Raw genomic sequence first — 17,506 nt, forward strand, 5'->3', positions numbered from 1 at the left:
TGGACTGATCCAGACTGCCTTAGAGTAGGGTAGAGCTCCAGAACACCTGCAATACATTGATGACATCATTGTGTGGGGAGATACTGAAGAAGTTTTTGAAAAAGAGAAGAAGATAATCCGAATCCTTCTGAGAGCCAGTTTTGCCGTAAAATGAAGCAAGGTAAAGGGACCTGCACCAGAGATACAATTTTTAGGAATAAAATGGCAAGCTAGACACTATTGCACAAGTCATTCATGACTGTGAAACACGTGCTGCAATTAAGCAAGCCAAGTGGTTACAACCTATTTGGTATGGAGGATGATGGTTAAAATATAAATATGGAGAGGCCTTGAATATATCATGCTCCCACAAACCTGCAGTTGTAAACGTTATGTGATCACCATGGTGGAAGCAACCACCAGGTGGTTGGAGACATATGCTGTGCCCTGGGTCACTGCCCAAAACACTATTCTAGGCCTTGAAAAGCAGGTCTTGTGGTGACATGGCACCCCAGAAAGAATTATGTTGGACAACGGGACTCATTTCCGAAACAATCTCAAAGACACTTGGGCCAAAGCACATGGCATTGAGTGGGTGTACCACATCCCCTATCACGCACCAGCCTCCAGGAAAGTAGAACAATGCAATGGACTGCTAAAAACCACACTCAAAGCAATGGGTGGTGGAACTTTCAAACACTGGGACACAAATTTAGCAAAAGCCACCTGATTAGTCAATACCAGAGGATCTGCCAACCGAGCCGGCCCTGCCCAATCAAAACTTCTACGTACTATAGAAGGGGACAGAGTCCCTGTGGTTCGCCTCAAAAATATGCTGGGAAAAACAGTCTGGATTATTCCTGCCTTGGGTAAAGGTAAACCCATTCGTGGGATTACTTTTGCTCAAGGACCTGGGTGCACTTGGTGGGTGATGCAGAAGGATGGGGAAGTCCAATGTGTGCCTCAACGGGATTTGATGTTAGGTGAAAACAGCCGATGAATTGCATACCATCATTGCTATGACTGTTGTGTATTATACTAACGGCTTTATAGTAAGAATTTCCTGAGGTTAATGAAGAAGGAACTCCAATGGAACCAGAGCTGGTTCTGAACAACTTCTTCGAGATCAACATCTTCAATCCACAGACCCTGAAGATGGACTGTGCCAGATATGCCAGCTACGAGTTCTGGATGCAGCATGAAAAAGAGACTACACGCCATCCTCCTGCTGTGTCCAACATCACCTACTCCACTGACTGTGCAAACTTCACATCATTACTCCTGCCTTGAAAGACTGTCATGACAAACGGAAGCCAAGGTTATAGACTAAGTGAACTCAATACACATTTTGAAGGAATGGTCCATAAACTAAGGCAAAAATCTATGTGTGTGTGTGTATATATATATATGTAAACATATTGAAATTTCTTAAAAAAATGTGGAACCTAAACATGAAGTAAATGGTATGGAATAAGGGGTGGGATACTGTCCTGGTTTTTTTCTAGGATAGAGTTAATTTTCTTCTGAGTAGCTAGAAAGCACTGTGGTTCTGTTTTCAGTGGGGATTGTTATGAGAAGAATGTTGATAACATACAAACACACCATGCTTGGGCAGTTTGCAAGAGCAGAGGACTAGAGGGGGGTGGGGGACAGGGGGAGAAAAGCGTAGTAGTTAGTAAAACCCAGAATTGACAGTTGGATATGCCAATAAGATATTCCATATCATATTACGTCATGTTTAGAATATTAACTGGGACTGACTGGAAAGGTGGGGGGATTCTCTCAGGAATCACTTGGGCTCACTTTTTTGGGATTGCAATTTTGGTTTCGGGGTTCCTTTTTGCTCCCCCAGGATCATTATTGTTGGGTGGTGAGCAATTGCACTTTACACCACTTATATATATGCAGTTATTATTATTATAATTTTAATTTTACTTTACTCTAATTATTAAATTGTTCTTATCTCAACCTACAAGTCTCCTTACCTTTACCCCTCCAATTCTGTCCCTAATTCCCTGGGGGGAAGCTGGGGAGAGGGGTTGAGAGTGGCTGCGTCTTGTTTGGCTGACAGCTAAGTTAAACTATCACAACTTCTTAGTCAGGTATTGAGAACACAGCAATCATTAGTAAAAGCAGAAAGAGATAATGTAATTAAAAATACAGTTATTTCTTCTGTGTAAACAGAACTTGGTAAAACCCCTTGAAAATTTGAAAGCAGCAATAGGCCTGCTACACTTTCTCTCGTAGAACATACACGTGGTGTTTTTTAATATTCAAACACACATGGTGTATTTGCATATATTTTTAACAGCAAAGGGAAATAATTCCAAAAGGAATAAAGCATTTTCATATGAAACAGTTATTCTGAAGTTGACTTGTGCTTAAGTGGTGACCTTCTATTTGTTGCGAAGAAGGGAAACTTTTACACTAATGCATCGCTTGTCAAAAGCCACTCTCTTAGGTCTGATGGTAGTGTAGGACAGACACACACAAACACCTAGGCATGACTGTAGAATCATTATTTGTCTTTTTTTCAATATATTATAAAAATATTTTCAGAAACAAAACCTCTATTCTGGGACTTAATCTTTCACATGGTACTCCTGTAAAAAATGGTTAAAGCAGACTTCACATTTGGGATAATAGAAATATTCCCACCCTGGCTTTTTGGTGACCCTCACTTGGATGCTGCTACCACTAATCCTCTGAAATTCTATGTGCACCTAAAGAACAGACTGTTTACCTATACAACTACATCTCTGCTCAGACCTGACTGTCAGATTTTGCTTTTCAAGGAGCCCTTTACTTCCCAGTGAAAGGTGTGGATGAGGCTTATTTGCCTTCTCTACTGGCAGCAGCAACAGCAGCTGTCTGGTACATCACACCTGATCATCATGGACATCTCAGAAGTCAGGTTCAAACCCATAATAAACAGGAGTAGAGTAAGTTGCTGTGTGGGATAACAGAGGCCAAACAAATGCAGGACTGTAGGGTAGGGTGAGGAGGAAGAAAAGTTATTGAGACTGATTGTCAGTTGGGACAGCTTGTGAAGGAAGTTAGCTAGGAAACTGGAGTATGGAAAAGCTGTGAAATTGGTTTTTTCAGTCCTGAGTATTTAGCATGGCACCTTGGTCTTTAGTGGCTCAATTAAAGTGATACTATTTCACCGTGCAATGTGGTTTGTGCCACATTTTATTAATACTATCAGCTTTTAAAATAAGGTGGTTTTAAAAATTAATAGAAGGCTGTTATAAGATCACTATTTTGTTACTATTTTTATTTACTAAAGGCAGCTGCATTGGCCAATGTTACATCTACTTTTTGTTTTTGTATGTCCCTGGGTTAAAAAAACCAACAAAACAACAACTTGCTTGAAAAAACTGCCGAACAATTCACTGTGGATGGCATATAGCAACTGCAGGCTTGAAATTCATAAGACTGTACTTAGAAGTCTTGCAGTTTCTCACAGTATGTTAACAAAATCAAATGCAACTGTTTGATTTCTAAGTGTGAACATTTCACCGGAGGAAAAAAAAAAGAATCTGTCGATAAAGATCCTCACCATCATCTGAACACTCGAACTGGACTTCCTTTTCTGAATTGACCAGTCAGAGAGAAAGGAAAAGAAAAAAATGTGACTGGTTGGATTTGAAGCATCAATGCACGGAGTACAGTATATTTCTGTTTTGGCTTTTTTTTTAATTAAGAAGAAGACAGCTCAAGCTGTAGGAAGGGATGGAAAAATGCTATTGAGTATATAGTATCACAATAACAGAAATGACAAAAATAGACTTCCCCAGATGTAAATTTACTCCCTTTGCTCCACATGACCATGCAGACAAACAGCAGACATATAATATGTGCTGAAAACCAAAGTATCAAATCCCAACAAATGTAATTTAGGCAAAATTTTGGCAACAATTGTTTCCAGTATTATAAACAAAACTGAGATATAACAAATACCACTGCAGACCTGTAGGAGGAATGATATTTAAAAACGAAAAGCTGGTCAGAAAGGGTACATAAACTTTATATATTTCACAATTAAACATGTTAAGGGTTTTCTACAGAAATGATTTAATAGTCCTGAACATGTGCTTCTCCATTTACCTAGAATATCTACTACTTGGCACTGAGAAGCATTGAAATCATAGTGTACTCACTTCACTTTAAGTCAGTCTCATGATTTTTTGGATAGGTAAATTGTGCATATGTGGCAGAAGAGGAAAAAATATACTATGAATCCGGCATTTAGGTATACAATGTTGCATTAAAGTAAAAATTTAAGATTAAATAGAAAATTAAAACTCAGGTCAAAGACACACTTTTGAGTAAACACAGAGAGAACAGAAGAAAATCTTCTGAATCATCTAATGAAAGCTTGAGTCAGTTATTTTAGTCTTCAACAGTCTTCCAAGAAAAGGAATAAAATATTTTTAATTGCTGAGTAATATATTTTTTCTGGCTGTTTTTCAAAGTATTTATCCAGAACATTCATTTGTGAAGCATCTCTCCTCCTGCAGGATCTGGTGACATGAGAATAGGAGCTCTAAAACAGGTATGAAAGCTACCAAAATGTTCCCTTCTTAGCAAGGTCTGTTAAGTCAGGATAAGCAGATTTGTTGAGACAGTAAACCCCTCCAGTTATGCCAAATATAGCAAGTACATCTGGCAGTATACACCTCGTGGAGCCAAGCCTACCAGAAAACTTTTGGTCTTCCATGAAACTGAATGGAAAGTCAAGGGGAAACACAGAGCCAACAGAGCTGCAAATAAATACTGATACCTAAAAAGCCAATATGCTCACCACTAAACCATCATTTATATTCATAACCAAATTAATAACATTAATAACACAATCGTCCTTCATTAAAATAGCAAGAAAACCATTTTCTCCAGTAGTTTTCTATCTTCCACTTATTAAAATGTTTGTTTTTCAAGTATTTCTTTTATTTCATTTTTAAGCTTCACCTACTAATCACTTCAAATATACGGTAAGAACTTATTAATGAATTCTATAAAGGAAAGAAATAACAATAACAAATTCTAAAAACTGTCAGAAGTTACAGACAGGTGGTGACTAACAAAATTTATTTTGAAGCACATATTTAACCTACCTTAACTCCATCCGGCTTTTTCAGTAAACTCTTGGCTGCTGTAAAATGAGACAAATAATTTCAGTGTCAGGTGGTTACTGCTGAGGTCTACCAGCTGCACAGCAAACCTCTATTGCTTCCCACCTGCAGACACATTTTTAGCTTTTATTTCTACCTTTTGTTGCTCTGAGTATACGAAATGAAAGATTTAAGAAACTACAAATACTTAAGATTATCATACTTTTTTAAAAAAATGATTAATCTCATTGATAAAGCTGTAGGTTAACTGTACTTATATAAGGAGAGACCACTTTGGGTGTCATAGAGGAAATGGAAGGCAGGACAAGTGTAAGAGCAGCAGCTTTGGATATGTTAATTTTTACAACTGCAGTATGCTTACAATTGTTGATGGGGATAGTTTGATACAACTGCGAAAAAGTATTGTTCTGATGGCAGTGACCTTGATCAGGTGTTTTTAGAGCCCACTGTCACATTAATAACGTTATTAACATGACAGTGACATAAAAGTAACCAATTATCGGATCAATAAGGTACCTAAAGAGCACAGTGGGGTACAACACTATCCATTCCACCTAATGAAAAGTCAACTGGGTTTTAAAAAACACCTCTGAGCAATGGTTCTTTGGGGATTTCCCAGCATGACAGTATCAGTCACCTTGCATGAAAGGTCAGGAAAGTTGCAAATAAGAAAGGAAGAAGAATCTTAACCCCACACACAAATACAGGCTGGGCAGAGAATGGATTGCAAGCAGCCCTGAGGATAAGGTCCTGGAGTTGCTGGTGGATAAGAAGCTCAACATGAGCTGGCAATGTGCGCTTGCAGCCCAGAAGACCAACCGTATCCTGGGCTGCATTAAAAGAAGCGTGACCAGTAGGCTGAGGGAGGCGATTCTCCCACTCTACTCTGCTCTTGTAAGGCCCCACCTGGAGTACTGTGTCCAGTTCTGGGGCCCCTACACAAGAAGGACACATACCTACTGGAGCAAGTCCAGATGAGGGCCAAAAGGATGATCAGAGGGCCGGAGCACTTCTCCTATGAAGACAGGCTGAGAGAGTTGGGGCTGTTCAGCCTGGAAAAGAGAAGGCTCTGGGGAGACCTTCTAGCAGCCTTCCAGTACCTGAAGGGGTCTGTGGGTAGGCTGGGGAGGGACTTTTCACAAGGGCAGGTAGTGACAGAACAAGGGGTAATGGCTTTAAACCGGAAGAGGGTAGGTTTAGATTAGATATTAGGAAGAAGTTCTTCACTGTGAGGGTGGTCAGACACTGGAACAGGTTGCCCAAGGAAGCTGTGGATGTCCCCTCCCTGGAAGTGTTTAAGGCCAGGCTGGATGAGGCTTCGAGCAACCTGCTCTAGTGGAAGGTGTCCCTGCTGATGGCAGGGGGGGTGGAACTGGATGAGCTTTAAGGTTCCTTCCAATGCTAACCATTCGATGACTACGTTCTGCTAGTGAAGCCTTATTCAGGAGTGCTTCCTAGGAGATAATAATAACAAATGGTGGGATTTGCTTCCATGTCTAATTAATAAAACCTGTTATGTTATGAATCGAGTTGCACGCTGATCAAATCTCTTCAAAGCGGTGGGGACTGCTGGGCAAAATTTCACTTGCCATAATGTCATCTGTGTGTTAGGTTTTAAATTCCACTACTTAAAACTGGCACTGAGAACGGGGCCAAATAATTTCTAATTACTAAATTTGGAGGGCTAATGTGCAAACTAGCATATCACAGTTCTGAACTGGAAAACATTTACAGCAGAAACACATGCTGGGTGACCTACCAAATTCAAATAAGCTATTCACTAAAGGGTAAATGCTTCATGACTCACTGCCAAAGACCTGAAGAATAATAAATTACAGAACAAGACTGGCATTTTTTGGTTTTATTATTGTTTATGATTCAGTCTTCCTATTAGTAAGTGTATCATCTTAGGTTGTAAGGAAGTGCTGTTCTATATATGCTGTTTTGCTTAGAAGTAGGAAGTCTTTTTGAAAGGGAAAGGCTGCAGCTAACAATATGGCAGAATCAAAGGGAGACAGTCCTGACACAAGAGCTCCCATTATCACCAGCATCCTTCTCTCTAAAACAATTTAAAAAAACCCAAATAATTGGACCTTGCAAGCCTAAGGTTGCTCCAAGTAGCTGAAGATACTGGAACTACTGGGTATGTGGTTTAAACCTGAAGTTAATTTTTGTATTTGTGGCTTATTCTCTGGCTACATCTGCATTAAGTGCTCATTTAGTTTTGTTTCAGAGTACAGAAAATGTAACATCACTTCAGAAACTGTACAGAAATAACTAATGTCCATTGTTGTGTTGTTTACATTTAAAAAAACTGGAAAGTGAAGTCAGGTTAATATATCAGCCCTCCAATTGCAGTGTATTACTTATGGACATCAGCCAACACTACCATTAAAACTCTAAAAAGATTTACAACTAAAATGAACAAAAATAAATTTGCCTGTATTATGCAACAGAACCATTGCATGTTTTTATTTACAGAAACATGTAAATTAATATTGAAAATAAATTGTTTTACAGCTATCTTTGAGATAGGATACATCCCATTGCAATGCATGCTTATAGAACCCGATGCAACACAGCCTTAGATTTTACGGTACCACAAATATCATGGGCATTCCACTAACTTCAGAAATTCATTTAGGGAAAGCAAAGGGGAGGAGCTATTTCTAAAATCCAAGGCAAAGAAACCCAGGAGTTCATTGCAGTTTCACAGCCTGTTTAATACTGTCAGTCCTTACAAAACTATGGGGAAAAAAAATTCTTATAGTTGCTGTTCACAACAAAACAGGTCCTTTGGGTAGACGTGAGCATAAAACGTCTGAGTTCTTTTAATGCTTAACAAATATTACATGTTATATGTAAACAACTAAATGAAAGCCAGTCAAATGAGGGCACCAAAAGCAGTAACTGCAAGTATTGTGTTTATGGCGTTGCCAGCGTGTCCTTCGAAATGTGCCTACTATTATGCAGTATTTCATGTTACAGGTCATATTCCACACCCAACAACCTTTGTTGGTTTTGGCTTGGAATGTATTTTAAATAACATATTGATGCATCTTTCTGTAAGCTCAAATACTGCATATAAATAAAATATTGAAAGAATTTGCAGTAGCAAAGCAATTAGCATATTCTACACTAAGCTCACAATGAAAGATTTCTTGCAACTACAAGCAATAGCTATAAATAAAACCTAAAGCAGCACTAATTGACCAGGAAGCAGACTGAAAAGAAAGTGTTGTGACAACATGTAGAAATTAAAGTGATTTAGGACAAACAGCAATTTCGATTTAGAAGAGAAAAACAATGTTCCTTTCACGTGCTGAGGGTCTTACCTCACAAGAAATATACATTCCACATAAAAGGAAGAAAGAAAAGGAAAATAAAACACTTTTATAACCACATTGTTATGGATAAATTACTTTCAAAAGCGTGCTTTGCAGTGAAATACAATGAATAAACAACTCGAAATAATAAAATGTCATCAAGGAAAAATATGGGTCATTATGGTGTAAAACAGAGATGATAGGTGAAAAAAAATCCAAAACAAAGCCAAAACCTCTGTTTGATTTTCATGCTAAATACTATTTTAAAATTACTTCATCTTTTTTCGGTTCATGAAAGTTTAAATTGACCTTTATATATAGACAGTGACAGTTATGAAAAGTGATGAGAAATTATATATTTGCTTGATATTTAATAATTGTTCATTTTTACAAGATATGCAGCCTACAGCATTCCCACCTTTAAAATTAATTGGCAATTCATTAAGCATTAACCCAATGCAATTTGCATAAATGTAGTCTTCTGTGTTATAGGTGTGTAACCAATATAGGAACTTAACTAAGAAAGTACTATGCGAATGGACAAGTTGTTCTTGCATTCATGATTGTGTAATTTATTTCGGATGATTCACTACTTATTATTATTCAAAACATGCCCAAGGCACTATCATGTTTTTGTCTGTAAATTAATTTACGTTACACTCTAACACTTAAATCACAGAGTAGGAGGATATGCAAAACTACTGATTCTTAAATTTGGCCCTCTTTTTCACTATTCACTTGAAATCTCAAATGGCAAAATAAAAAATGAAGCATAGCATCAAAGTTTTGGCACTACTACTGTGTTGAAGACAATTCTAACTCTACTAACAGCAAACTTATTTTAGCTTTTGTTATTAAAACTGGTTTAGTATAAAGATCTAAATCTCCAGAGATATCACTATAGAATTATTTCATAAAGAGGAAACATCTCTCATTATATCAAGCTAGGCATTAGAAGAGAAGGAAAAGAAGGAGTAATTTTACTATGTTTCTTTACTCCTTAGCAAAGGAATCAATATGCTGCCTTTTTTTTTTTTTTTAATTAATGCAAGATGCAATAGAAACCTGGAATGAGATTTCAGGTATATAAAAATAAGTTTTACAATGTTGTTTGGTGATACTTATGCATGTGGATCTATATGCATTACTGTCAAATTTCCTCCAGTAAAATAAACAGGAAAACAGTCTGTCTTTTGACAGATAACACTACAAAAAGTAAAGAGAAGGAACTCACATTCTACTGAAAAATTAGACTGTCATCTACAAGAGATTCTATTTGAGCCAAATAGTTTAAATTCTCTTGTTCGCTTCTGCAAAGGAAACAACTTAAGATATACCATATTTAGATGCTCCTGAATAACAAAGACCTTTCTGTACTAATAAATCCTAATTTGATCTCAGTCATTACAGATACCAAAACATAAAGACCGTATTAATCTGGAGCTCAATGAACATACCTGAGAAATTTCTGGTAGCCAGCATAGTTGTCAAAATGGCCCCCTGTGTACACATATATTTTCTCAAATTAGCATCACACTTATGTAAAATTCTGAATGCTAATACAACACAACAAAAAGGAAAACACACATGTAAATTATATCAATCACTAAATTAATCCTGAAAGAATGGATTGTCTGTACATTATCGATCATACACGATGCCATGAGAGCATAAATTGTAATTTAATTACACACTTATCAGCAATCCTGATAATCTCAAATATTTACCAATTGTGAGTACATAATACACTAACCATGAGTACTCACAGGCACAGTAATTGTCAGTGAAATACATAGCTGAATATGAAACAGACTTTACTAATGTGCTTAGATGCTTCTTTAGGTAGGAAAAATAAGTCTATTGTATATACTAATGTGCTAATTAGAAAAGTTCAGATGTACAAGATTATCCTGTCTGGTCAGGAATAAACAAAGGATAATTTAAAAGAATAACCTTAAGGATTTTCCTCCAACAAAATATTTTTAATGTGTATAAATTACAATTATTATTATTTTTAATCTGACCAAATTATGCTATGTTCTATTCACTTTCATGAAAAGTTTAAGATCCTCATGCTCAAAAGCTCATAATTTCTCTAATAGTTCATTTAAGCATAACAGTAAAAAAAATTTTGCTTAGAGACTATTTGTTTTTACACATGGAACATGAGCCAACATACTTCTGTCTTTCCAAAATTAGCTACTCATCCTTGCAGAAATTTTCCTTCTTACCTTTAGTTTTCTTCGTGCATTGAATTTCTTCAAGCAATCTACAGTCTCTTGTCTGTGCATCATAGAGGCAACAGTGGAACGTTGCTAAGAGAAGAAGAAAAGAATCATTTTAACACATCCAGCAAGACATCTAGCATTTTATTTACTCTACAACATGCATATTACAGCCAATGTGGTCCAAAACATAGGCCTTTAATTTCTACCCTGTCTGACTCTTCCTTTGTGCAGATTTCGACACATTTGGGAAATTTACAAATCAACAAAACCAAGGTAACATTTCATTCAGCCTTTCCCATGTTTAAAGTCCTCTTGAAAGAAACAGGGACTAAGAAAACCACAAAATCTTAGCACTTGGGTCATGCAGTATAATAATCAAAGTAAATACTAAATTATGATTTTGGAGAATATGTTTAAAACAAGAAGGAAACTTTTCTTTACCATTAGTGATATTAGGTGAGGTAAAGTGGCAGGAAATATTTCAGAGAAAATTCAGCATTTTCCCTGTAACTCAACTCAATTTCCATCACAACTTTAAAGGCAAGATAATGCAGCCTACTGGAATGAACAAAGAGTTGGAAAGCAGCTATATGTCTCACTATGACTTTCAAAGTATCAGACCAGACTACCTACAAACTCAAAGTATACAATGTACTGAGAATTGGACAGTCATTCTGGAACAGTTTCAGACAGGCAGCCTCTGCTACCTGCAAACTGACTTTCAAAAAGTCCCTTTATTTCCTGCATTGACATTTCCTGCTTATCATAGTGGTTATGGAGAAATAAAGATGTAAAGCATTATCCAACTGAAAATTACTTTCTGCAAAAATCTCACCATCGAATCCCAGGCTGAGACCTCAATATACAACACTTGACTGTACCTGTACAATTACAATTTTACACTCCCCTATTTACGTAGCTGCATGAGTAAGGACAAAAATTATCCTCTAAACACCTTCACTATATGCTGAAGTAAATCAGAAGCTGATTTGTCTGCCAAATTTTTCTTTTAAATCAGTGTAAATTACTTACACAGATCCATGGATGCTTTAGTGCTTCTGATGCTGTGATACGTTTTGCTGGGTTGATGGTAAGCATTTTATTGATAAGGTCTTTTGCTTCAGGAGTCACTGTATCCCATTCTGGTGAGGGAAACTTAAGAAAAAAATACGTATGTGTACATTACCTTGTATGATCTCGACACGATTTTACCTAAGGCTTTTTATTGATATTATTTCTGTAACTTAAATTCCTATCACATCCTACCATTTGTAAAGGGAAAAATGCATTTTGTCATCATTAGAAAAGTCTGAATCAGTCGGTACTATAAATGTTTTTCTCCTTTACTATTTTGACTTCTTATTTATTTGGTTCAAATGCACAGCATTTATGTATTTACAATAACATGATGCCAATGGAAATTCATAGCATAAAATAACAACGGCAGACAGAATAACAAATTCCAGTCATGTCAGAGGTATATGTTCACACAGCGCTTAATACACTCCTGGTTTTAATAAAGACAAAAATATTAAGTAGCATTATTCAAACTCCTTGCTTTCTTTTAATGTAAATCTTAATGCTAACTGTATAGTTATGGTATATAAATCTAATTAGTGATGAATTCACACCTCCCTGCACAGCAAACTATTTATATATGCACTCAGAGCATTGGCTCAAATGCAAATGGAATTAAAAAAATACATCTTAAACTATGATTACTTGTTCACTAGGAAGACCTGACAGACCAAAAGTATATTTTCATTAAAAGGTCACACCATAACAACTCTCTTTTCAGCCATCATCCTCCAGGACTGGATTCAAGTAAGAGCTTAAAAAATTTCTGTCTTTTCCTCTTCATCCTTCACAAATGAATTAAATTTGAGCACCAGTAGCCTTCTGTCTGTTTAATTCAATATAGATAGATGATGTGGCAACACTCAAGACATCATCAAATCATCAGTTCTTACTTACCAACAGTCGTAATGCTTTTTGTTGGAATACACACAGACAATAAAACTATTCCTTTTGAAAAGCTCTATAGTAGCTTATATTTCCAACAGTGAGCAATACAACAGCATCAAGATATGTATTTAGGAAGCTTAAAACTTCTTAAAAACAATTTAGAACAACTGATTGGTCAAAGTGATAAACCACAAGGAAAAACAGGCTCTTGTGAGTTCACAGAGGTCTGAACAGGCTTGTCATGATAACATAAGATTGCATGATTTATACAAGGACCAGACAATGAAGGCTTGGAGCCATAGGGAAATTGGATTTAAATTAGTATAGGATGTTCCCATCCCAATAAGGTTCATATTACTAAAGTAACATTTACTATATTGAGTGGCTCATAGAGATAACCAATTTAAAAAAAATTAGGAAATAACTCTAATTTCACTTTTAACTCTAGAAAACTCCTATTTAGAGGTAGAATTATAAATAATTGAATAGACGGAGTACGGTACGTACATCATAAGCACCAGCCTTGATCTGCTGGTAAAGCCTGTGCTGGTCTTCATCCCAGAAAGGAGGATATCCCACCAAGAGGATATACAGAATGACACCTGCAGAAAATTCACAGTAATACTAAGTGATTTTAAGAAACAAACCTCAGAAATTCATTTCGCACCCGACAATCATGTAAAACAAATGGTTCAATAGTATTCTCCCAGCTACTGAAAAACATTGCTTGTTCATACTGGAGAAAACAGTAAACACAGGGTTCACGAGTTAAGCTTGTCTGCAGAGCATGGGCAATAATGACTGACACAATATCACATCAGGAACACTGAAAATGTCTAGCTAACTGGAGAAATAATTTTCAATGATCATGGATATTCAAGGAAAATGCATTTTTGACCTCTGTTTTTATCATGGCTTGTACTGGTGTCTGTAAGATTGGTTTTAATGAATCTCATGCAAAGAAAATTTGGGTAACTCAATTTATCTGTAGATAAACATATATCTGATATACAGTTGATAGGAAATTAGAAAGTCCATCTGCTAGTCGTACAGAGATTCACTAGGACTAAAGAAAAGTGCTTTTATGAATACAACTGAATAAAATAAGGAAACCACCAGTTGTTCTCAGCTAGGTAGTTGCCACTTGACAGTACCTTAAACTACACTGCTCCAAGAATTCGATGGTAAAGTAATTGCTCTGTACTCCACAAAACATTTAAGTTTCACAGTTCAAACTGCAGTTCTAGTATATTGGTCAGATCAGATTTTAGGTTGCTTGTGAACTAAAACTAAGGCCCTGGTCATTGTATGAATTATTGTGTTTTCTAACTAGTTAGGCATCATGCACTTGCATCTATTTTTTTTAACACTTTGTGAAAGTGTGTTGTGTAAACATGGCTGAGAATGCCATAACACACCTTCACAAATAATAATTTAAAAAAAAGCTGTTAGAATATTAAAATAAATCCAAAGACAACTTCTAAAAATTAGTATTGGATTTTACTAAATACCTATTATCTGATGCAGAATATAACATATTCTCGACATAACCTCCCTCAAAATACTTTATAGTGGACTGAACATTGTCTTTCAGAGTAATTTCTTACCACATGCCCACATATCCACAGGTTTTCCATAAGGATCTTTTCGTAACACCTCTGGAGAAAGGTATCCTGGAGTACCAGCAAAGCCTGTCAAAAGGCAAAGTAACTATTCTCAAAAACTGCACGTGCTCTGCAAAAATAAAGTGATTCTCATCTCAGCCCACAAGACACAGGACATTATTTCTCAAGCCACTGACCACTAACTTTTGCTTCATTTTAAACTTTTCTTTTTATGGCAAATCACCTAGAAGTAACAATATTGGGAATGCTTCAGCAGACTTGGCAACATCTCCTTCTGCCACCACGCTCGTTTTGTAGAGTTGAGAGGACAGCAAAATGCTAGCTGGTCACCCATCTGCACAAGTGCTCCACATTCAGCAGTGGTGTCAAGGATCTGGTGACAGTGCAACAGAGGAAGGTTTCCAGAAAGATTACAAAATAGCTGACGAAATTTCTTAAGCTGCCCAGAGAGCTTCTGGAGTCTCCATCTCTGTTGATGTTCAAAACCTGCCTGGATGCTTTCTTCTGCAATCTGCTGTAGGGAACCTGCTTTAGCAGGGGGTTTGTAGTCTAGTTCATGATCTCCTGAGGTCCCTTCCAACCCCTATGATTCTGTGACTTCTGCATGTACAAGACATCCAGCAGTGAGGTGCAAATACATTTGGTTCAAGGTCAATGACAAAAAAGTTAGCAGAATAGGTGGAGTGTGGGAAACATTATATGAATTATCTCCTTGGATATCAGAAAGACAGAAAAAGCATACCACGCATGCTGAAGACTGTTACTGTTTGGTTGGGGTTTTTTCTGGGGGGGCTTTTTTTTTGTTTGTTTTAATCATTAGCCTAATTTAGGCTATTTTAAAGTAGCCCCAATTTTTTTTTTTAAAAAAGTAAGATTGTAAACATGACATGCACGGGATTTCTCTGAGTCCATCAGTTGTGAGGACTCTTACCACACACAGGGTACTTCCACTGACATTTATGTGGAACTAATTAACAAAACAGCTAAGGTACAGTATTGTAAATATAAGAAGCATTTTAAGAGTCCTATTCAGTTTTTATGGGAGGGTAAATTTCTGAGTAAACAACATGTAGGGCTAGATTTCAGAAAAATACATGGAGAGACCTCTCATTTAGAAGAAAAAAAAAAAGAAAAAGTAAAAACACTGTTTAAATGGCAATCTTTCCACTGTAGAACTCATTTCTGTGAAGTCACTCCACTTCTGGAAATCTCCTAACAAAAGTTTACAAAAAAGATTTCTGAAGTAATTTAGCCTTTAAAATTTTTCTATGTTCTTCACCCTTTACTCATTCCCAGCAGTGCTGCTTTCTCTTAGGACAAATGCAAAATGTAGGTAAAAATGCAGACTTTTCTTAGGATACTGTAAATGATAAAAACTTAATGACCAGTAACATTCTGTACCATTTCAGTTAGGCTGCCTGTTCTTTCAAGTATCTTTGCCTAAAATAAATGCTTGGGAACTCTTGAAAAGTGAGAATTGGGTGGCTTTCATGAAGGATCACACATCATTTCTGAAATACCACACTGGATTCCACAAAACTTATGAGAGACAATGATAATGTATAAAGTGTACAGCTACAGAAAAAGGCAGCTTTTGCCCTGCTGCTGGCAATCATTTTAGCGTGGGAGGAGGAAATGAAGGAACACATTCTGTATATTCTACTGAGAATATAGCTAAAATATCTTAATAAAAAGCAAGCTTTTTTTTTCGCAGTCTCCTGATAAGAGAACTATGAATTGTTAGAGAGTACTATCATACAGGAAACACATCTTAAGCTCCTTTGAGAAGCTGAAAAATGTATGTTCTGTGTAGCTTTAATTAGAGTGATGTTTCATATCTCTTCTTGGCTGTAGTGCTCTACATTAATATTTTTCTTCAATTTAAAGGGGAAGTAAAGTTGTCTTGACTTTCAAACTTACCACAGCTCCATAAACATTACTATGCGTCACTTGAAAATAAACTTTAAAGCAAAAATAAATAATGTACTTAGTCAACTTTATCTCTTGATGAAAATACAGAATAGGTCTAAAATAGAAGTAACTGTTATGGTTTTAGAACAAATTCTGAAGTTGTTTAAAGCAGCAAACACAAAGGAGTACACAGACGTGATTTCAGTGAAAAAGAAAAAACATACTGAAATTGTTAACTGTTATTTATCAGGTAATTCTATAATTGATCAGAGGGATTCCAATATGAGTACGTACTTTTCAGAAAACTATTGCTAATAGTATTAATTACTTTAGCTAAAACAACTTGCAAAGTTGGAAATTGTGATTGTCTAGAAAAAACTGCATCGTGTTGTACTACTATCATCATATGATTTAAATAAGTACTCAGAGGCCCAAGATAAATGCTGCACCTTGTTAAGTTCAGTCGTGCATGGGTACATGAGATGGCATGTAACCAGCCTAAATAGCCTAGAGTCTCAAACCCCTCTTATTACATTCTCAAAGATTACATATATACTTCATAAATGGTGAATGTCTCTTGAGTCAAACCTGGATTGAAGGTTAACTATAATGCCACAACATGACCTTAAATTAATGCACAGGTGCATCTTAAACACATAGCTGAAGAGATTACTGCTCTAAGATCTGCCCTATGCTTTCATCAACCCCCTGCTAGACTTGCAGCCTTCTCAGCACCACTCATGTGAAGATTCCAAAATAAAATGGCAGAGTAAACCATGTTAGTTTAAACAGCGCAAGTTGCACATCTTTGCTAACATACCTTCCTTTGACTCAAGAATAAAAATTCAAATGAGCAGTCTGGTGAGAAGATAAGGAGAAGGTGGCAGCAGGGGGCAAGAGCAAGCAGCTCAGAGTCAGTATAGGGCAGCAGCCTTCTCCTCTTGCATAGCTGGATCTGAAAAATTAACTGTATACAACCTAAATTTAATGCAACTAGTAGACTAATTCAGTGAATCTACTCAAATGATGGTGCATATTTTAGTCCCAGTTGCAGGGCTGGACTTAATAAGGTGATATGCAACTTGGACTACATCTAGCTACCAGTGAGTTAGTTACTGCAGTCCTTCCACTGACTTCAGCAATGCATAATCTGCACGCAGCAGTCAGTGGAGCCTGCCTGATGCTTTCCCAGGACATTAAACACCTCTAAGCAGGGTGGGGTGTTTCAACTCAACCCGGTAACATTTTCTACCAACAGGCAAGGAATAGGTTTGTTTAACAAAAGGGCAAACCAGGAAAGTATCCCATTGTATCCAAACACACAGAGCTCCAGTCAG

General features: G+C 36.7%; 1 protein-coding gene across 1 annotated transcript in view; it reads right to left on the bottom strand.

Annotated features, from left to right (window-relative positions):
• Nucleotides 1-3,541: 3,541 nt before the first annotated feature.
• The window catches only part of LOC104526683 (calcium/calmodulin-dependent protein kinase type II subunit delta), a gene marked incomplete at both ends in the record, with an annotated part of 16,920 nt that continues 2,955 nt past the window's right edge, over nt 3,542-17,506 (bottom strand). Inside the window, 7 exons of the mRNA XM_010170216.2 lie at nt 3,542-3,574; nt 5,097-5,134; nt 9,898-9,940; nt 10,672-10,755; nt 11,701-11,823; nt 13,141-13,235; nt 14,241-14,324. Of these exons, the coding sequence (XP_010168518.2) occupies nt 3,542-3,574; nt 5,097-5,134; nt 9,898-9,940; nt 10,672-10,755; nt 11,701-11,823; nt 13,141-13,235; nt 14,241-14,324 (500 nt within the window). The remainder of the gene's footprint in view (nt 3,575-5,096; nt 5,135-9,897; nt 9,941-10,671; nt 10,756-11,700; nt 11,824-13,140; nt 13,236-14,240; nt 14,325-17,506) is intronic.

Source organism: Antrostomus carolinensis, unplaced genomic scaffold (assembly GCF_000700745.2).
Source record: "Antrostomus carolinensis isolate BGI_N321 unplaced genomic scaffold, ASM70074v2 scaffold6606, whole genome shotgun sequence".
NCBI classification, from domain to species: Eukaryota; Metazoa; Chordata; class Aves; order Caprimulgiformes; family Caprimulgidae; genus Antrostomus; species Antrostomus carolinensis.